Here is a 23,090-nt window from a genome sequence, read left to right as displayed (position 1 = left end):
ATGTTGGAGAGGAAACAGTTCTGCCAGTGGCCCTGTAAGTGCAGGGTTAAGCCCCAGTGTGCCCCTGGGGTCAGCTCTGTGCTGGATGGCTGTGGCTTCTGTAAGAGCTGTGCCCAGCAGATCAGAGAGGCCTGCAATGAGAGGGACATCTGCGACCCTCACAAGGGCATGTACTGCGATTTCTCTAAAGACCAGCTGCGATATGAGGCCGGAATCTGCGCTTGTGAGTGAACGTGTCAAATCTAGCCCATGGGCTATCAACAGAGTTAAGTCAATGTACAATTGAATGTCTCAAGGTCAATTACTTATTTTCGAAGGGGGAAGGAGCTGTACTATGTAATAGGACTCTGCTACTTCAAAGAACTGGCTAGAAACGTTAGTACATGAAAATACTTCAATCCCATGTGATTCACTCAGGATTGGAGATTTGCATAAACCTGTAGTTCCACAGGACTGGTTTACTCATTTACCCATGGTCTCTTTTATCATCAAAGGACCCCATTAGGTCAAACACACATTTCAATCAGGCAAATACCCCAAGGCTGACCACACGCTAACACCACAAGAATGTGGCAAGCACTGCACAGGCCAGTCAACTGAGTTGAGTGTTGTTTCCTTATCTCCTGCTTCTAGGCTTGATGGCAGTGGGCTGTGACTTGAACGGGGTCCACTATGAGAATGGCGAGGCCTTTCAGCCCAGATCACTGTATAAGTGCACATGCACTATCGTCTGCACCCTGGCCTTCATACCCTGGCCTGCTGTTCTCCTGGGTCCCGCCCCTCTGAGGAGCAACACACCCCTGCCAGCCGTCCTCCAGAGTGCCCCCGGTGCTTATAGGAAGCACCAGCAGGATACGACCTACATGGCTGCCATGCCAGGTGTATGTTAGTAGAGAAAACCAGGGCCAGAATTGCCAGCTTGTCTGCCCTGGAATGCTAATTGCTGTGAAAGTAAGCTGGATGGAAAGAGGGAGGCAGCTTTTAATGACTTTGGCTGGGAAGTACAGAGAGGATGGAGTGTGCCTGACTGGCTGTTAGGGAGTAGGGTGGATGGTTCCAGTCATGAACGAATGTCCATAGAGAGCTGGAGCTCACTTTCCATCAAAAGCAACAAGCCTCTTTTAAGTATGCTTTGATATATTTGAATACATGTCTGCTTTGCTTGGCTTGAAAAACAAGAAACATCTTGCTTTCTAGTGAATCTGAAAGGTTAGCAGCCACTTGGTCTTGATGTTTTTGATATTGCCATTACACAACTCGAATACAGTATGTCTTCAATCGCTGAATTCAAACCATACAAATAGGCAATTGAAACTATCTTGGCATCATGACCTGCCTAAAGATTTATCTCCAACTGAGTTATCCAATAGTCTTTAGCAGGCAGAATGATTGAGGACTGAGGGCTCTTGATTCTCTCTGAACAGCATGTGCTGTGTGGCAGAATGGCAGGTGCAGGCGGGTTTCTTCCTCTAGCCATCTGGGTGTTCACCCGGTGCCCTTTAATACTGAAAGCTTACAGGGATCCTCCTTTAGTCTGGAAGAAGAACTGCCTGATCCAGACCACTCCATGGAGTCCCTGCTCCAAGACCTGCGGCCTGGGTATCTCAGTCCGGGTCAACAACGGCAACGGCAAGTGTGAGATGAGGAAGGACCGCTGCCTCAGCCTGCTGCGGCCGTGTGAGAAGAGCATCATGAAGAACGATGTCAAGTTGACCGACCACCAGCCAGACTCTCTAGGGGTTGATGATGCATTGTTGAGATGGTGATGATGGGTGAAATGTACAAAGAATTCCCCCTATGCCCACAACACCCTAAATTTGACAGTGGTCTTGGATCGACTGTATACATTCACATTCACAGGTTCCTATGTGAATCTTAAGTAATCATTTGGTCGGTGCTTACATTTGTCTTATTTCAGGTGTGTATTAATATGCATGTGTAAATTGGATATGTGTTTTTTTGCATATCCCAACTCTCCCTAAGACACCCTTGGAGTGTGGGATCACGGCCAGGTTCAATCTAACTATGTCCTTTTCCCCTCTAGATGCAGAGAGGAAAGATGTGTAAGTCCAAGTTCCAGGCCAAGAAAGCTGAGAAGCTGACCTTGTCTGGGTGTAGCATCACCAAGAGTGTCGAACCCACTTACTGCGGCATCTGCACCGACAAATGCTGCTGCGTCCCCAACAAATCCAAAATGGTGGCCGTCAACTTCAAGTGCAACGGCGGCTCCAACGTGCGCTGGAAGATGCAGTGGATAACGTCCTGCGTGTGCCAGAGTATGTGCGACGACCCTGGGGACATGTTCGCAGAGCTACGCTTCTTCTAGCACATTCTCAAGCATCTATATCAACCTTTGAGCCTCATCGATATTGATGCCTACAGACTCCAACACAGGCCTTACTGCCTCTGACCGAGTCATCCATATCCCTGCCTACAGATTCCAACACAAGCCTGGCCTTACTGCCTCTGACCGAGTCATGGTGGTTAAGCGGACAGGACTTAACCTTCAGTCTGGACATCAACTGCTCCTGAACAGTGCCTGTGTTCTCTGGCTAGATGCACGTGGGCTGATATGAAAGTTGAAACACGTGGAACCTCAACTCATGAAGTGTGACTGGGTAGAGACAACTAGGGTTTGGCTGATTACTTAACAATTAACATGAAGGGAAACGTAATGTAAGTAATGACAATTTGGAGTTGAACCTCAAGTGCTATGGTTTTTACAGTACCTCATTAACAGTAGGGCTGTCCCTGAGGCCAATAGTGGTAACAGGGATAGATAGAGCAAACATGTTCTGGGTCAGTTATCTTCTTAAACCTTTTTTATGATCTAGAGAACAACTGATCGTAACCCCTTATCAATACCAAACACAGTGTTATACCAGCTGGATAAAAAATGAATCTTTCTACCAGTTAATTCTCAAGCAAGTTAGCTCCAAAATATCTTACAATCTCACGTCCACTTTGATTCACTACAGATTTGGATTGTTAGTTTGAATTGTTAGTTTGGTATAAATGTTTATTTGTATTGTTGACATAATAACCTTTTGTGTCAAGGTATACATACTCACTACTCGGCAATCCATTGTCATTTATTTTGACGGATGAGGAATATAATTTATGCACAAAAGTGTACGAAATCGTTTGAAACTTGTAAACAAGAAATAAACCAGTTATTTCTAAAATGACAGTACTATTTTCTTCTAGTAAAATACTAAATTGCTTTGCACATATACACCAACACATTACCACACACGGTCCACTGTGTGTACAGTCTGCTAGTGCTAACACACTCACACAGAGAGGACCTTCAAGTGGCAATGTTGAGTCTGGCAGCGTCAGGCATTAGTCTGTCCTTGGTGGCATCCAGCTGACTGTAGTCTTCTATCACGGAGGAGAGGGAGGAGATGGGCCCCGTGAAGCAGCCCTGCTCCATCCTGTCCATCAGGGAGGAGATGGCCTTATTGAAGCAGCCCTGCTGCATCCTGTCCACAAACAGGTAGTGATGCAAGTGAGCCTGACAAAACAATACATTATGTCCGATAGGGATGTACTCTACACTGATCACAGGGAAAATCCTGATGCCTACAGCCTTGCTTAGAGAACCGCTTCTCCTTCTTTAACAGAACTCTGCTATTGTCCTCTGTGAAATGGAAATGGTCTTGTTGCTGTCTTTACCTCTCAATCTTCTGGACCCTAAACACTTCTTTTGCAACAGAGTTTAAGGTTGTTGTGATTGAAGATTAGGTTAGGATGCACCTTCTTCCTGTAGAGCTTGGTGATGCGGTCTCAGAGCTCTATGAAGGTGGGCTTGACGCAGATGTTGTTGGTCAGGGCCAGTAAGGAGTGATCCACAGGGGGCATAGAACACAGCCCTGTCTTCCATCCCTCCTGGTTCCATGACACAAAGGGCAGTGTGGGCCTCAGTCTGAGATGAAGAAGAGAGAATAAATATGGGGCTACCATTGGTCAACCTGCTTTTCAATGAAAACATATAGGGTGGATTTCTCATTCTCAAAGGAGAAGTTTAGGCGCCTGGAAATGAGCCCATAGGTTACCAGACACGGAATCAGCCCACATTTCCAGGGTTTACTTTAAATCACTTCTAGATGTACAGTCTAATTGAACAACCAAAGTATATAATACTGTCGCTATCCAAAGTCACCTAAATGTGACACAAGTTGTCTGTGCTCCAGGAGATTTCTCCTCCAGATTTACATGGTGGTCATCCACAGGTATGTGCTCTCATAAAACCTCCTGTTTCTGCTCTTGACAACATGCCTCATGAAAAAGATGGGAGCTGAATTCATGATTCAGGGGCATCGGTAGTGGAACACAAACACGCAGCGGTGAATAGGAACACTATTTGAGAGTGAGCAGCTGGGAAGGTCATCTCTGGGCCGTACGAGTATGGATGAGTCTGGGTGAATAGGCAGTTTGTCACGACTCCCACCGAAGGCGTCTCCCCTGCCTGTCCGGGCAGCGCTCGGCGTTGCCTAGCTACTAGCCGCCATCGATCCATTTTTCCTTTTCTGTTAGTTTAGTCTTATTAGTTGCACCTTTTCCTTTTTGTGTTTCTTGATTTGTGGTCTATTTAAGCCCGCTTAGGTTTGTACAGGATTCATTTTGTTCTCTGTCGGTTGTGGATGTGTTCTCATTTTCTCCGGACCGTTTGTCCTGTGTTTTGGGCTGGTCAGTGTTATGCGCCCTGTATTTGGCGTGACCGTTTTGTGCTGGAGAATAAATACAACAAATCACCTCTGCTCTCTCTGCCTGACTCCTACCCACCACTCCTTGTAACCTGTGACACAGTTGCAGTCGTTTTTATTAGAGATTGGAAACAGGAATGGGGAGGGGAGGATAGCGGATGTCAGACACCTGTATGTTGCCCCAGAACCTGAGGGCACAGGCCAGGTATTGGTCTTTACTGGAGGCATCTCAGTGAACATCTGGTCCAGCCTGAGGTAGGATAGACACAGACAGTATTGAATGCATACATTTTCATACGGGTCCCTCTTGGGAATCAAACCCACAACCCTGGCGTTGCAAGCGCCATGCTCTACCAACTGAGCCACACAAGACTGCAATGTACCGTAACTAAATTTGTATTTTTTTCAATTTTTCTTGGGTCACTATAACTATACAGTATATATTTTGCCAATTGGATTGATCCCCTGTACCACACGGAACCCCACTAATCTACCGACGGAAACGCACGAAGTGGCTAAAAACAGACCTCCATCCTATGCTAGCTTGCTACAGATGGCCCGGCTAGCTGTCTGAATCGCCGTCACCCCAACCAACCTCACTACTCACTGGACCCTTATGATCACTCGACTAAGAATGCCTCTCCTTAATCTCAATATGCCTTGTCCATTGCTGTTCTGGTTAGTGTTTATTGGCTTATTTCACTGTAGAGCCTCTAGCCCTGCTCACTATACCTTATCCAAACTTTCAATTCCACCACCCACACATGTGATGACATCACCTGGTTTCAATGATGTTTCTAGAGACAATATCTCTCTCATCATCACTCAATACCTAGGTTTACCTCCACTGTATTCACATCCTACCATACCACATCCTCTGTACATTATACCTTGAAGCTATTTTATCGCCCCCAGAAACCTCCTTTTACTCTCTCTTCCGGATGTTCTAGACTACCAATTCTCATAGCTTTTAGCCGTACCCTTATCCTACTCCTCCTCTGTTCCTCTGGTGATGTAGAGGTGAATCCAGGCCCAGCAGTGTCTAGCTCCAGTCCTATTCCCCAGGCGCTCACTTTTGATGACTTCTGTAACCGTAATTGCCATGGTTTCATGCATGTTAGCATTAGAAGCCTCCTCCCTAAGTTTGTTTTATTCACTGCTTTAGCACACTCTGCTAACCCGGATGTTCTAGCCATGTCTGAATCCTGGTTTAGGACGACCACCAAAAATTCTGACATTTTCATCCCTAACTACAACATTTTCAGACAAGATAGAATGGCCAAACGGGGCGTTGTGGCGCAATCTACTGCAAGGATAGCCTGCAGAGTTCTGTCCTACTATCAAGGTCTGTACCCAAACAATTTGAACTTCTACTTTAAAAAATCCACCTCTCTAAAAACAAGTCTCACTGTTGCCGCCTGCTATAGACCACCCTCTGCCTCCAGCTGTGCTCTGGACACCATATGTGAACTGATTGTCCCCCATCTATCTTCAAAGCTCGTGCTGCTAGGCGACCTAAACTGGAATGTGCTTAACACCACAGCCATCCTACAATCAAAGCTTGATGCCCTCAATCTCACACAAATTATCAATGAACCTACCAGGTACCACCCCAAAGCCGTAAACACGGGCACCCTCATAGATATCATCCTAACCAACTTGCCCTCTAAATACACCTCTGCAGTTTTCAACCAAGATCTCAGCGATCACTGCCTCGTTGCCTGCATCTGTAATGGGTCAGCGGTCAAACAACCTCCACTCATCACTGTCAAACACTCCCTGAAACACTTCAGCGGGCAGGCCTTTCTAATCGACCTGGCCGGGGTATCCTGGAAGGATATTGATCTCATCCCGTCAGTAGAGGACGCCTGTTTTTTTTTATGCCTTCCTCACCATCTTAAATAAGCATGCCCAGGAACAGATATAGAACCAGGAACAGATATAGCCCTTGGTTCTGTCCAGACCTGACTGCCCTTAACCAACACGAAAACATCCTATGGCGTTCTGCATTAGCACCGAACAGCGCCCGAGATATGCAACTTTTCAGGGAAGCTAGAAAGTTAGAAAAGCCAAGCTAGCTAGCTTTTTCAAGCAGGAATTTGCTTCCTGCAACACAAACTCAAAAAAGTTCTGGGACACTATAAAGTCCATGGAGAATAAGAACACATCCTCCCAGCTGCCCACTGCACTGAAGATAGGAAACACTGTCAACACCGATAAATCCACTACAATTGAGAATTTCAAGAAGCATTTTTCCACGGCTGGCCATGCTTTACACCTGGCTACCCCTACCCTGGTCCACAGCACTGCACCCCCCACAGCAACTCGCCCAAGCCTTCCCCATTTCTCCTTCTCCCAAATCCAGTCATGTAACTGCTTTCCTCCTCATCTTCTTCGGAGGAGTAGCAAGGATCAGACCAATGCGCAGCGTGGTAAGTGTCCATGATGTTTTAATAATAACTTAACACGACTCAATACAAAAATAACAAAGTGAATGGAAACGAAAATCGAAACAGTCCTGAATGGTGACACAAACAACAAAACAGGAAACAATCACCCACGAAACACAGGTGGGAAAAGGCTACCTAAGTATGATTCTCAATCAGAGACAACTAACGACACCTGCCACTGATTGAGAACCATACCAGGCCAAACACAAAACACAACATAGAAAAACGAACATAGACAACCCACCCAACTCACGCCCTGACCATACTAAAACAAAGACATAACAAAAGAACTAAGGTCAGAACGTGACAGTATCCCCCCCCCCAAAGGTGCGGACTCCGGCCGCAAAACCTGAACCTATAGGGGAGGGTCTGGGTGGGTGTCTGTCCGCGGTGGCGGCTCTGGCGAGGGACGTGGACCCCACTCCATCATAGTCTTTACCCGCTTCTTAACCCGCCTCCGTGGCGCCTTTTGAGCGGCGACCCTCGCCGCCGACCCCGGACTGGGGAACCTAGCAACGGGTCTCGAATGGATGGGAGAATCCGGCAGCACCGGAGAGATGGGAGACTCCGGCAGCGTCAGAGTGAAGGGCGACTCCGGCAGCATCGGACCGGCGGGAAACTCTGGCAGCTCCGACGTGAAGGGCGACTCCGACAGCGCTGGAGTCATGGGCGATTCAGGCAGCTCCTGGCTGACGGACGGCTCTGGCAGCTCAGGACAGACGGGCAGCTCTCGCAGCTCAGGACAGACGGGCGGCTCTCGCAGCTCAGGACAGACGGGCGGCTCTTGCAGCTCAGGACAGACGGGCGGCTCTTGCAGCTCAGGACAGACGCGCGACTCTGGAAGCTCCTGGCTGACAGACGGCTCTGGCAGCTCAGGACAGATGGGCGGTTCTCGCAGCTCAGGACAGACGGGCGGATCTTGCAGCTCAGGACAGACGGGCGACTCTGGAAGCTCCTGGCTGACAGACGGCTCTGGCAGCTCCTGACTGAATGGCAGCTCTGGCAGCTCAGGACAGACAGGAGACTCTGGCAGCGCTGGACAGGCGGGAGCACCTGGAGGAAGGAGACGGAGTGACAGCCTGGTGCGTGGGGCTGCCACCGGAGCCCTGGTGCATGGAGGAGGCACCGGATAGACCGGACCGTGGAGGTACACTCGAGGTCTCGAGCACAGAGCCTGCACAACCCTACCTGGCTGGATACTCCCCGTAGCCAGGCCAGTGCGGCGAGGTGGAACAGACCGCATTGGGCTGTGCTGGCGAACCGGGGACACCGTACATAGGGCTGGTGCCATGTACCCCGGCCTGAGGAGTCACACTGGAGACCAGATGCGCTGAGCCGGTTTCATGGCACCTGGCTCGATGCCCACTCTAGCCCGGCCGATACGAGGAGTTGCGATGTAATGCCACCTCTCTCCACGGTAAGCACGGGGAGTTGGCTCAGGTCTAGAGCTCAGGTCTCCTATCCCCCCCCCAATCCAGCCGCGCTGCCTCCTCATATCGCCGCCTCTCAGCGATATTCCCCAGCCTGTGCCCAGGGTTCTTCTCAGTCCAGAATCTCCTCCCATGTCCATGAGTCCCGAGATTTCCGCTGCTGCCCGATACCACGCTGCTTGGTCCTTTGGTGGTGGGTGATTCTGTAGCGTCTTTCCTCCTCCTCTTCTGAGGAAAACTAAGGTCAGAACGTGACAACTCAGCTGATGTTCTGAAAGAGCTGCAAAATCTGGACCCCTACAAATCAGCGGGGCTAGACAATCTGGACCCTTTCTAAAATGATCTGCCGAAATTGTTGCCACCCCTATTACTAGCCTGTTCAACCTCTCTTTCGTGTCGTCTGAGATTCCCAAAGATTGGAAAGCAGCTGCTGTCATCCCCCTCTTCAAAGGGGGTGACATTCTTAACCCAAACTGCTACAGACCTGTATCTATCCTAACCTGCCTTTCTAAGGTCTTCGAAAGCCAAGTCAACAAACAGATTTCCGACCATTTCGAATCCTACCATACCTTCTCCACTATACAATCTGGTTTCAGAGCTGGTCATGGCTGTACCTTAGCCACGCTCAAGGTCCTAAACGATATCTTAACCACCATCGATAAGAAACAATACTGTGCAGCCGTATTCATTGACCTGGCAAAGGCTTTCGACTCTGTCAATCACCACATCCTCATCGGCAGACTCGACAGCCTTGGTTTATCAAATGAATGCCTCGTCTGGTTCACCAACTACTTCTCTGATAGAGTTCAGTGTGTCAACTCGGAGGGCCTGTTGTCCGGACCTCTTGCAGTCTCTATGGGGGTGCCACAGGGTTCAATTCTCGGGCCGACTCTCTTCTCTGTATACATCAATGATGTTGCGCTATTGCTGCTGGTGAGTCTCTGATCCACCTCTACGCAGATGACATCATTCTGTATACTTCTGGCCCTTCTTTGGACACTGTGTTAACAACCCTCCAGGCGAGCTTCAATGACATACAACTCTCCTTCCATGGCCTCCAATTGCTATTAAATACAAGTAAAACTAAATGCATGCTCTTCAACCGATCACTGCCTGCACCTGCCCGCCTGTCTAACATCACAACTCTGGACGGCTCTGACTTAGAATATGTGGACAACTACAAATACGTAGGTGTCTGGTAGGTGTCTGCTCACATTGTACATAGACTTATTTTTCTACTGTATTATTGAATGTCTGTTTGTTTATTCCATGTGTAACTCTGTGTTGTTTTATGTTTCGAACTGCTTTGCTTTATCTTGGCCAGGTTGCAATTGTAAATGAGAACTTGTTCTCAACTTTATTTACCTGGTTAAATAAAGGTGAAAAAAATGCATTCAAGAAAAGATAATACGCTACTGTATACCACTTTCACACTACACTATACATGCCAGGACACACTACTGGCATAATGGGCTATTCATAGGTCTCTCTATGAGAGGCAGGGTAGCCTAGTGGTTAGAGCGTTGGACTAGTAACCGGAAGGTTGCGAGTTCAAACCCCCAAGCTGACAAGGTACAAATCTGTCGTTCTGCTCCTGAACAGGCAGTTAACCCACTGTTCCCAGGCCGTCATTGAAAATAAGAATTTGTTCTTAACTGACTTGCCTGGTTAAATAAAGGTCAAATTAAAAATTAAATTCCTGGTTTACTGTGAGATTCCACTTTGAGACACCAGAATATATAATGAATGCTTGATATCATGCTATCACTCACTGTTTATGTTAGAAAGTGATAAATGATGCTGGCTCATCTAACCAATAGGCGGCGCTATCACCGGTACTAGGTTGGTAACCGTTCTGTGAGCAATAGAGATAGTTGAGTATTGGTCTCCGTGATAGATGGTGGTGTAAATCAGTTACTAATAAATGACAAGTAAAGATTACATCCTGTGTCGTCCAATTATATGTTGGTCTATTCAAGATACTACAATTGCATAGAACAGAGTAGACAGCATCAGTGAGACGGAGCTTTGCTATTCACTGAGTGTCAACAAAGGACACTTGTACAGAGGGCCGTGGGCAATGTAATATCCTGAGTTCCAGAGAAGTCTACGGGTAAAAATAGCTGTTGGGACAGGAGAGCAGATCTCCTAGTGGGGAAGTGAACATCAGCCAGGGTGTAGAGAGGGGTAACACTGGGCACCAGGTAGTACAGTCGAGGGAAGGGAACTAGGTCCATGTCATTCAGGTCCATGTTGAGCGATCCTTCAAAACGAGCCGAACTACAGCAGCAGAGAAACATAAACAGTGAATTGGTAGCACATCAGACATGTAAGAACCAAGCAGACAGATGCTAATACCTCAGACAAACAAACATGATTCTTTATTGACACAAATAACCCCCAATTAACAGTGCAATGACTGCACTGTGCAATTACGTTGTTGGTAGTGGGGTGGTTCTTTTGTAATTATATTATAGCACTTTTATAACTCAGAGTTTCCTCTCAATTTTCTTAAAAATGTCTTTTTAATGTTGTTTTTTTAAATCCAAAAACAGATGTTGGTTTTTACAATGGCAGTAAAATGCACTGGAGGAGACCAGACAGCAAACACCTGGGAGGCTCAATGAAGAGGCCTAGTGCCACAGACAGCAGCCTGTCTATCTCCAATAGTCTACCTGGTGATATTGAGCAGCAGGTTGGCTACGACATTGTTCATGGCATTCTCCGCTCCACTGACCCCTCCCTGGCCTGAGACGATGGTAGTGTCCTTCTTGATCACATAACCTACCTTTCCACTGTGGGGCATGTGCTTTATCTTCTTCACTATGTCTACCAATGACTGGAAGAAGAATAACAAAAATGGACAAAGGAAGTACATCACTGCTGTTTAACTTTAACTGTCAAAAACAGAATGGAGGACATGCATAATGAGGAAAGACCTGAGCACTGAATCAAAGTCTAAGATTACACTTTAACCCTGACACACAGGCAGTAACACACGCACACAGACAGATAACACACCTGATTCTCCACAAGGACAACACAAGTCGGTGAGCTACTGCATGGCCAAGACACTGTTGTAGGAGGAGGTGATGATGTCAAGTTTTAACACACAGTAGCCCAGTCCCTGGCCATCACAGCATAGGACACAACACATTATGCTCATCCAAAACTTTACACTGGAAAAATAATTGAAAGCACCAATGCTGTTCATGCAGTTATGTGTTTATTAATGTGGTTCAGTAGTTATGAGACTATGAATGCATTTGTACACTCCGAGTCCTCACCTCCAATCATTGAGTGAATGAGAAAGCATTGCAGCCAGTCACAATGCTCTGCTGCCCTCTTCAACTGGTCCACAATCTGTTCCCTGTAGGCTGAGCCGAACGTCCAGCGGCCCACTGCCCTGCAGATAAATTAATGAGGTTTGCACACTTGCTGTACAAAAGAAGTTTGGCATTGTTTGATCACAGAATTACCTCGATAATTAGACTTTTATTGACTAGTCCTAATGTTCACGTTTTTGCCAGAAACCGATCATCAGTGTCAGTGGTGCTTAACAATTAGTGCTGAGCGATTAACCAAGATGTCGGTTTAAATATCTGAATGCCATTTAGTTTTTTTTTCTTTCCGTGAGCTAGATGTGCAGTTTCTTTAGAGATAAATTAGGTCAAGCCTGAACTGTGCGATGTAGTAGGGAGTTGTAGTTTCCAACAGGACAATATTCTACATAGTTTAGCACAGAGAACGTTCTAATTAACTACAATAACCATAATACATTGCGAGTCAGCTTAAACTTGTCCGGTCTGTGCGGAACACATGACCGAGAGGGTTAGAAAGCAGGTGCTTAGTGAGCCGAAGATGCATGATCTATGTGATTGATAGTTGGTATTCAGCAGTCATAAAAGTAAGCCTTATTTACTTTGAAGAACTACTAAATAGTGATTTTTGTCAGACAGCATAGGCAGCAGTTATATAGAGATGATGACTTGGAATGAAATAATATAGTCATCAACTAAAACAAATATTTTATTAAAGTAATGTAATGTGAATAAATTATGGTTAATGAGTGATAAGCAATAATGGGCAGTGCCCACCATCAAGGGACTTTTGTGAATTGTTTTATTCTGTGTTGTTACAGCATTAAACCCACATAATGCATAGTGCATTTAATGTCTAAGAAATGAATAATCGTATTTGAAAACCATGATAATTTTTTATAATCGAACCGAAACCGAACAGACAAAAAAAAGCACTAATCACTACACACCAAACTACTGACAATGCTGTCTCCACTGAAATAGACTATTTATGTGCCATATAATGAAGCGATTACCATGTAAAGCTCAGGGGTACTAAACTCTTTACCCCTACAAGGTAATAAGCGTGCTGTTTTTCTGTGATACCTGATAATTAATTGCACCCGCTTTGAGTCCTACTGTAGGTCTAAGTCAGTCCCTGATTAGGTGAGAACAATGGAAAAGCACATTGAAACTAACGTTGAGGTCTAGAGTTGAGTTTGAGGTGCCTAGCCTATACAGAACTTTTACAAAAAAATGAATTTCATAATCTGCATATGGGCATGTGAGATGGCAGAGGTAGGCATGCAGACAGAGAGACTGTCAGTCTCTCAGTTAGTCACTCAGTCCCTCACCAGGACACGTCAATGACATATATCGCATGCGGGCCCTGTAGGATCTCATTTACCATGCCCTCCTCCACTCCTCCATGTCTACCAACACCGCCTGTAGAGAGGGCATTCCTCTTGTCAGAGGGTGTGTGAAGCTCACACACACACACACACATCAAGCAGAGACAATAAATCATCACTGGAATTTACCCTGGGATCGTATCCTCCCACCGGTGATGTCACAAGCTCCTCCATTGCTTCTGCTGGAAATACATACATAGCAGGGAACAACAATGGTCATTTGAGAAGGTGAGTAAAGGTTGACTGACTGACTGAACATGCACATTTCACAGGCAATGGGTCACAGCAAAAGATGGACGGGATGGAATTACCTTGGGTGAACATTCTGGGAAAAGCTGCTCAGAGCCTCATTGTAGATTACTTTCTAAATGACAAAGAAAATAGGAAATAAATGTGAGAGATACTGTAGCCCAGTTATGAATATGTCAAATGAGAACATACCACTAGCCTTACTTCCTGTCCCATTTTACACACCAGGGGATAAAAACCACAGGTGACTGGCATTCATCTAGAATACATTGTTAAACATAATATTTTCTCCACTACTGGTAGCCTTGACCATTTCTCATCAAATCAAATAGATGCACCTTTTAATAACTACAATTATTTTTAAGGAAAAGTTTACTTACCTTGTTGACATATGAATGCTTCCGCAAAGCAAGATCCCATAACCTGCAGCCCACCTGGTCACCACACGGTCCAACTGCAGAACACAGCTAACCCATGTTACATAAATATTAGCTAGCTGTTCCATTTTAAAGCAATGCTATATTGCTACCTTACTCAACATCAGACGTCAGCATGCCTGAGTGGACAAAACATCAGGAACATCTGCTCTTTCCTTGACATAGACTGATCTGGTGAAAACTATGATCCCTTATTGATGTCACCTGTTAAATCCACTTCAATCAGTGTCGATTAGGGTTCATAATAAATTATTTATATGAATAGCATAGCGTGAAATGGAAAATGTAATTATATGCTATGTCTAAATCTTCTCTACGGCCTCTGCAAGATAAATCAGCGCTCAGGGTGGGGACAGACAGCCCAGCTCAGTACAGAAAGCAGTATTTGCCCAATTATATTTAAAAGTTCAAATCAAATTCTCTAGCCTACAGCATACTTGAAACTTTGTGGGCCGCATGTGCTGCACTAGAATCGAATGTTCAAATCAAATCAAATGTATTTATATAGCCCTTCGTACATCAGCTGATATCTCAAAGTGCTGTACAGAAACCCAGCCTAAAACCCCAAACAGCAAGCAATGCAGGTGTAGAAGCACGGTGGCTAGGAAAAACTCCCTAGAAAGGCCAAAACCTAGGAAGAAACCTAGAGAGGAACCAGGCTATATGGGGTGGCCAGTCCTCTTCTGGCTGTGCCGGGTGGAGATTATAACAAAACATGGCCAAGATGTTCAAATGTTCATAAATGACCAGCATGGTCGAATAATAATAAGGCAGAACAGTTGAAACTGGAGCAGCAGCACAGTCAGGTGGACTGGGGACAGCAAGGAGTCATCATGTCAGGTAGTCCTGGGGCACGGTCCTAGGGCTCAGGTCCTCCGAGAGAGAGAAAGAAAGAGAGAATTAGAGAGAGCATATGTGGGGTGGCCAGTCCTCTTCTGGCTGTGCCGGGTGTAGATTATAACAGAACATGGCCAAGATGTTCAAATGTTCATAAATGACCAGCATGGTCAAATAATAGTAAGGCAGAACAGTTGAAACTGGAACAGCAGCATGGCCAGGTGGACAGGTGGATGTTCTCTTCTGCTTTATCATGGGTTGAAAGATGTGCATAATTCCATTCCATATAATACACTATATTACAATACAGGACAGTAATACAGTTCACACTAAAAAAAGATTAGGCTACTGGAGCTAGTTTTACCCAAGATAGAATATAGTTAGCTACATCTATGGGCTTTATTTTTTTCTGTCATGTGTAATGTGCAGTAGCCTATATCATATATGAAATGGATAACAGCACAATCATTTGGGCTAATTAAAAATCATTAATGCAGGGCTCATAAAGTGTATTTAATTAATATATGGCTCATCAGCAGGGTTGGGTAGGTTACTTTCTAAATGTAATCTGTTACAGTTACAAGTTACCTGTCCAAAATTGTAATCAGTAACGTAACTTTTGGATTACCCAAACTCAGTAATGTAATCTGATTACATTCTGTTACTTTTAGATGACTTTCCCCTTAAGATGCATTAGAAGAAGGAAATGTCATGGATCCCTCTGGAACTTTTTTTTACGCACACCTGGCCCCTATTCCCAGTGATTAGTAATTGTATAAGTGTACCCTTGGTTTACCAGTGTCCTGTCGATTATTGTTACAGTGTCCGTTGGTACCTGAGTACCTATCTGTGTGTTTTGGCTTTCGTGCCATTGTGGATTGCGCAGATGTCGTTCTTTTGTTTGGGTTTCTAACCTGTGTTTGTATAGTGTTCTTGCACTGTTGTGCTGTCTCTACACATCCAGACGTTCCTGTCTGTCGGCTCACATATTCTCATCCACATCACACCGGATATTTTCACTTCCAATGCAACGTGGAAAGAATCTTTTGGAATGCCTTATCCATCCTCCGCAGGCGTCTACTGTGATGTCCTCACATGCTGCATCCATTGCAGCCAGCAGGGTCATCTGTGTGTGTGGCTGACGATCGTACACCTTCCACCTCCATGCTGAAAATAACTCCTCAATTGGGTTAAGGAATGGTGAATAAGGTGGGAGGAATTCTATGAGCATCCTCGGGTGGGTCACAAACCATTGCCATGTTTGATCGATGGAAACTCACATTATCACAAATGACCACATACTTTCGGCAAATCCTCTCTAAACAGAACCCTCTCATCATCAGGGATGAGAGCCCTGTAGAGAGTCTCTAAAAAGTTGAGTAGATGGTGGGTGTTGTATGGCCCTATACGGGGGATATGGGTTAGGACACCATGCTCTGAAATAGCAGCACACATGGTGATACTTCCTCCCCGTTGGCCTGGCAAATCCACAGTAGCTCTGTGACCGATGATATTCCGACCCCGCCTTCTGCATTTGGTCAGGTTGAAGCCAGCCTCATCCACGTATACAAAGTTGTGAGAGGGTTCACTTGATTCCAACTCCATTATACGCTATATCCCAGAACACACAGTTGAATTTGTTTTGGTACGGAAGAGTGACATAAAATGTACATATATTGCATGTTCCTTCCACAGCAATGGAAATGTGTGCAGTTTATGCTTACTGTACTATGTATCACTATAAAATGTTGCTGTAAAGTAGTTACATGGATATATGTTTTACCTGTACATACTGGTACCGTAGCTCCTTAACTCTGTCCTCATTCCTTTGGAATGGTACACGGTACAGCTGTTTCATAATCATCTGGTTTCTATGCAGCACCCTGTCGATGGTTGAGATGCTAACCGTATGGATGTTTTCAAAGACATCGTTGTCTTCTATAATGGTCCTTTGCATTTCCCTGAGTCTCGTGGAATTGTTTGCTAGGACCATGGTCCAAATAGTCTCCTCCTGTTGAGGTGTGAATAGGCGTCCTCTGCCACCGGTTTGAGGTAATCTTGCAGTCCTATGTGGGGAAAAATGCAGTGATGCATCGCACACTCTCACAGACAAAAACTATGCGAACACACATTTTACTGTAAAACATGCATGTAAGGTACAGTATGTATCTGTATAGAGTATATTTCTGTATGCTGTGAAATACAAGTGGACTACTGTAATATGAAGCATTGTAGGAAGTATACAGTATACTGCTTATATACAGTAACAGTACACTGTAACAGTGTAACAGTGCTACATTGGTGGACATACCTGTTCTCTCTTCGAAACGTTTGAACTATTGATGACACGGTTGTCCCAATATTCGGCTGCACCCTTCGACCCGCCTCAGCCATTGTAAGGCCATGATTGACAACATGATCTACAATAGTGGCCCTTATGTCATCAGATTAGCACCTATGTCCTATTTTGCCTCTTCCTCTGTTTTGCCTTCCACCACGCATCCTTGCTCCTCTTCTTCCTCCTCTAGGCTGTTGACCCTGTTCGTTTCCTGGTCCATCCATTATTGGAAAATTGCAACTCTGTTTTGTGGTCTGTCTATATATGCTTGCCAATTGATTCTTCATGAGATGCACCTTTGAGCAATTTAGACAACTGGTTGATTGTTGGTTGAACTAACACTTTTACATTCCTTCATGAGTGAGGGTCAATTTCACCTGCACGATTCATTAATTCACATTTTTGTACAAAAGGTTTAATAGAAATGTGTAAAACTATGCTTGACAGTTTATGACAAATAGTTCAACAATTTTGCTTGTAATGGCTTATGCAAGGAACTAATGCCTAGATGTTTTGAGGGGTAAGACTATTCAACAGAGAACCATCTACTATATTTTGATCAACATGACATGAACAATTGCTAATGTGGAAAAAAGTTGACACTTGTACATTATCAATTGCAATTTGTTAAAAGGAATAAGAAATTGTTTTAATGATGTGCACAAGTGACTAGATGATTTGGAATTTGTACAAGTTGTATCAAGAATTGCACTTTTGATCTAAGAAATGCACCAAAGCAACTGAGAAAAACTGCAATACATATTGATCCCTGCAAAGCATTACATATGAATCTTAAAATAGACATTTAATTAATATTGAAGCAGAAAGTGAATATCCAACAGAGATTGGTAATAAAAATATAGAGTAACTTTGTGCTTTTCTCCACCCCCCACCAGGTGTCTCCCATCTCCCCTTATTATCCCCTGTGTATTTATACCTGCGTTCTATGTTTGTCTGTTGCCAGTTCGTTTTATCCATCAAGCCTAATAGTGGTTTTCCCCTGGCTCCTGTATTTTTCTATAATTCCTGTTTTCTAGTTTTCCCGGTTTTGACCATTCTGCCTGCCCTGACACTGAAACTGCCTGCTGTTCTGTACCTTTAGACTCTGATCTGGATTACTGACCTGTCTGCCATTGACCTCTCATTTTGCCTGCCCCTGTTCTAGTAATAACTTTTGTTACTTTGACACTGTCTGCATCTGGGTCTTCCCTAAACCGTGATAGTACGAATTGGGAATTGGCCATGACCGACCCAGCAAACACAGCCCAGCTCCACAATGCCATCTCCCTGCAAGGAGCCACCATTGGACGACACAAGGAGTTACTGCAATGTCTTATGGAGGGACCATACCCTGGCAGAATACCATGACCAGGCGGCCAATACTTTTCTGGAGCAATTCCGTGGATTCCCCACTGGGCAGCGGGTCACCTATCCCAGTGTCTCGAGAAGTCTGCTTACCTCCTACGGAACACAATGTTGGAGATTCTGGAATCTGCCAGGCATTTATCTCCCAGTGCTTCCTCATTTTCAAGTTGCAGCCTTCTTCGTTCCCCTCGGACCCCCATCAAAAAACCAGGCTCATCAAGAAGGGGCGAGTACTCTGATGGGCCTTATCTTTTTTTGCGACAGGGGGCAGCATTTTCACTTTTGGATGAATAGCGTGCCCAAACTGATCTGCCTCCTACTCTGTCCCAGATGCTAATATATGCATATTATTATTAGTATTGGATAGCAAACACTCTCAAGTTTCTAAAACTGTTTGAATGATGTCTGTGAGTATAACAGAACTCATATGGCAGACAAACAGGAAGTGAGAAATCGATTTTCAAAACAGTGCTTATTCAAATGTGGAAAAAAGCTGACACTTGTACATTATCAATTGCAATTTGTTAAAAGGAATAAGAAATTGTTTTAATGATGTGCACAAGTGACTAGATGATTTGGAATTTGTACAAGTTGTATCAAGAATTGCACTTTTGATCTAAGAATTGCACCAAAGCAACTGAGAAAAACTGTAATACATATTGATCCCTGCAAAGCATTACATATGAATCTTAAAATAGACATTTAATTAATATTGAAGCAGAAAGTGAATATACAACAGAGATTGGTAATAAAAATATAGAGTAACTTTGTGCTTTTCTCCACCCCCTACCAGGTGTCTCCCATCTCCCCTTATTATCCCCTGTGTATTTATACCTGCGTTCTCTGTTTGTCTGTTGCCAGTTCGTTTTATCCATCAAGCCTAATAGTGGTTTTCCCCTGGCTCCTGTATTTTTCTATAATTCCTGTTTTCTAGTTTTCCCGGTTTTGACCATTCTGCCTGCCCTGACACTGAAACTGCCTGCTGTTCTGTACCTTTAGACTCTGATCTGGATTACTGACCTGTCTGCCATTGACCTCTCGTTTTGCCTGCCCCTGTTCTAGTAATAACTTTTGTTACTTCGACACTGTCTGCATCTGGGTCTTCCCTAAACCGTGATAGTACGAATTGGCCATGACCGACCCAGCAAACACAGCCCAGCTCCACAATGCCATCTCCCTGCAAGGAGCCACCATTGGACGACACAAGGAGTTACTGCAATGTCTTATGGAGGGACCATACCCTGGCAGAATACCATGACCAGGCGGCCAATACTTTTCTGGAGCAATTCCGTGGATTCCCCACTGGGCAGCGGGTCACCTATCCCAGTGTCTCGAGAAGTCCGCTTACCTCCTACGGAACACAATGTTGGAGATTCTGGAATCTGCCAGGCATTTATCTCCCAGTGCTTCCTCATTTTCAAGTTGCAGCCTTCTTCGTTCCCCTCGGACCCCCATCAAAAAACCAGGCTCATCAAGAAGGGGCGAGTACTCTGATGGGCCTTATCTTTTTTGCGACAGGGGGCAGCATTTTCACTTTTGGATGAATAGCGTGCCCAAACTGATCTGCCTCCTACTCTGTCCCAGATGCTAATATATGCATATTATTATTAGTATTGGATAGAAAACACTCTCAAGTTTCTAAAACTGTTTGAATGATGTCTGTGAGTATAACAGAACTCATATGGCAGACAAACAGGAAGTGAGAAATCGATTTTCAAAACAGTGCTTATTCAAATCCCTGATAGTTATGGATGTGCTTGCACTTCCCAGGGCTTCCACTAGATATCACCGACTTTAGATCCTAGTTTTAGAAGCTCATTGGAGCTCTTTTAGTGAGTGGTCTGGCAGAGAGCCTCCGTCTTATGACGCGCGGTCACGAGAGAGTATGCTCTGTTCCAATGCTTTTCTTCATACAATCAAATTCTCCGGTTGGAACCTTATTGATGATTTAAGTTAAAAACATCCTAAAGATTGATTGCAAACATCAGTTGACTTGTTCCTACGACCTGTAACGGAACCTTTTGAGTTTTTGTCTGGAGGAAGTGCTCGCTCCTCATGAAGATGGATTACTGGGCTGAACACGCTAACAACAAGTGGCTAAATGATGGGCTTTATGGAACTTTATGGAAAAAAATTAGTCATTCATTGTCGATCTGGGATTCCTGGGAGTGCCTTCTGATGAAGATCATCAAAGGTAAGTGAATATTTATAGTGTTTCTCCTAACTAATGTTGACGCCAAAATGGCGGCTATTGCTTTGGCTGAATTGGGTACTGAGCGCCGTTCTCAGATTATGCTTTTTTAAATTTATTTTTTAAATCTGACACAGCGGTTGCATAGAGGATAAGTCTATCTTTACCTCTGTGAATAACACTTGTATCTTTTATCAATGTTTGTTATGAGTATTTCTTCAAAATCATCGGATGTTTTGGAATCAAAACATTACTGCACGTAACGCGCAAAAACTGAGATTTTTGGATATAAATATGCACATTATCGAACAAAACATACATGTATTGTGTAACATGATGTCCTATTAGTGTCATCTGATAAAAGATCATCAAAGGTTAGTGATTCATTTTATCTACAGTGGGGAGAACAAGTATTTGATACACTGCAGATTTTGCAGGTTTTCCAACTTATAAAGCATGTAGAGGTCTGTAATTTTTTATCATAGGTACACTTCAACTGTGAGAGACTGAATCTAAAACAAAAATCCAGAAAATCACACTGTATGATTTTTAAGTACTGGACGCCGTGCCTGACTGGACATTGGCGCAGAGGAAGGCTCCTGCCATGGAGTGGGACTGGACGCCGACCCTGGACTGGACGCCATGCCGTGAATCGTCGCCAGAGGCTCCGGACCGTGAACCATTGCAGGAGGCTCCGGACCGGGGACCGTCGCCGGAATCTCCGGACTGGGGTCCATTGCCGGAAGCTCTGGACTGGTGACACGCACTTCAGGACGCGTGTGAGGAGCAGACACAGGACGTACCGGACTGGGGAGGCGCACAGGAGGCCTAATGCGTGGGGCCGCCACAGGTTGCACCCGACTGGTGACACGTTCTTCAGGGCTAGTGCGGAGAGCTGGCACAGGACGTATCAGACTGGGGAGGCGCACTGGAGGCCAGATGCGTGAAACCGGTGCAGACTGGTGTCACGCTCCTCAGCACGTCTGTGCTGCAGCACTCTCATCGCTATCACCTCTCTCCGGAATCTCTCATCGAATTCCTCCTTCGACTCCCTGACCTGCTCTGGTTCACCCCCCAGATCTGCCGACCACCCCATGTTCCCCCCCCAAAAAATTGGTTGTCTTTTGGGCTTTCTTTGTGGACGCGAACCCCGGCGTCTTCACTGTACTCCATTCTCTCCTTGAGTCCTTGTTTCCATGGAAGGCGTTCATCTTCTGCCATAATCTCCTCCCAAGTCCAGGATGTCTTCACCTCCTTTATCTCCTCCCAAGCCCAGGATACCTTCACCTCCCAGCCACGCTGCTTGGTCCTGGTGTGGTGGGATCTTCTTTCAGGATCGTAGCTGTAATCATACTCAGACCAAAGCGCAGTGTGGAATCGGTTCGACATCTATTTATTAGAAGAGAACCGAACAAAAAAACAATAAAGAATACACGACACGTGAAGCTCTTGCAGTGCTCACAGGCAACTACACAGAAACAAGATCCCACAAAACACAGTCGGTAAATGGATGCCTAAATCAGAGACAACGATAAACAGCTGCCTTTGATTGGGAACCATACCAGGCCAACATAGAAAAAAACAACCTAGATTACCCACCCTAGTCACACCCCGACCTAACCAACATAGAGAATATAAAGGCTCTCTATGGTCAGGGCGTGACAGAAAGATGTTACCTCTCTCTCTCTTTCTCTCGCTGTGTCAGTTTATGGAAAATGTTGAATGAAAAGGCTATAATATTATTGTATTAGCTGCATGTATATTTTATGACCACATCTGTAAATCAGACCAGTGTCTTTCATGTGGGAGGGGAATAAATTAATTCCAGCAAGGATTTTAGAAGATCCATTTTATTCAGCAGAACAAATGTAGAAAAACAACAAGGTGACAAAGCAATGAAGACTATTTTGTTACATGCTGATATAGCCCCTTCTAGTGACTGCCATTTCCTTACCACCTGTTTATTTATTTTTCTTAGTTTTTAGTCTACTGTCTGTGTTGTATCATGTTATGTATTGTCTGCCTGTTTTGTTTTGTTCTCCCAAATTTGAAAAATATATACACTACCGTTCAAATGTTTGGTGTCACTTAGAAATATCCTTGTTTTTGAAAGGAAACAATTAAAATAACATCAAATTGATCAGAAATACAGTGTAGACATTGTTAATGTTGTAAATGACTATTGTAGCTGGAAACAGATTTTGTTAATGGAATATCTACATAGGTGTACAGAGGCCCATTATTAGCAACCATCACTCCTGTGTTCCAATGACACGTTGTACTAGCTAATCCAGGTGTATTATTTTAAAAGGCTAATTGATCATTAGAAAATGCTTTTGCAATTATGTTATCACAGCTGAAAACTGTTGTCCT

At 44.8% G+C, this 23,090-nt stretch overlaps 1 protein-coding gene and 1 pseudogene across 1 annotated transcript; one reads left to right on the top strand and one right to left on the bottom strand.

The window, feature by feature from the left end:
• Positions 1-2,828, top strand: LOC123990343 (cellular communication network factor 6-like). Its single transcript, XM_046290923.1, has 4 exons — positions 1-223; positions 634-879; positions 1,513-1,703; positions 2,045-2,828. Exons 1-4 carry the CDS (start codon positions 1-3, stop codon positions 2,324-2,326), a joined length of 942 nt encoding a protein of 313 aa, XP_046146879.1. The 3' UTR covers positions 2,327-2,828.
• Positions 2,829-3,310: 482 nt separating this feature from the next.
• On the bottom strand, positions 3,311-22,106 carry LOC123990341 (annotated as a pseudogene).
• Between the last annotated feature and the right edge of the window lie 984 nt (positions 22,107-23,090).

This window comes from Oncorhynchus gorbuscha, linkage group LG12, assembly GCF_021184085.1.
Source record: "Oncorhynchus gorbuscha isolate QuinsamMale2020 ecotype Even-year linkage group LG12, OgorEven_v1.0, whole genome shotgun sequence".
Taxonomy (NCBI): domain Eukaryota; kingdom Metazoa; phylum Chordata; class Actinopteri; order Salmoniformes; family Salmonidae; genus Oncorhynchus; species Oncorhynchus gorbuscha.
The sequence above is the reverse complement of the archived record's forward strand: the minus strand, read 5'-3'. Positions and strand labels throughout refer to the sequence as shown.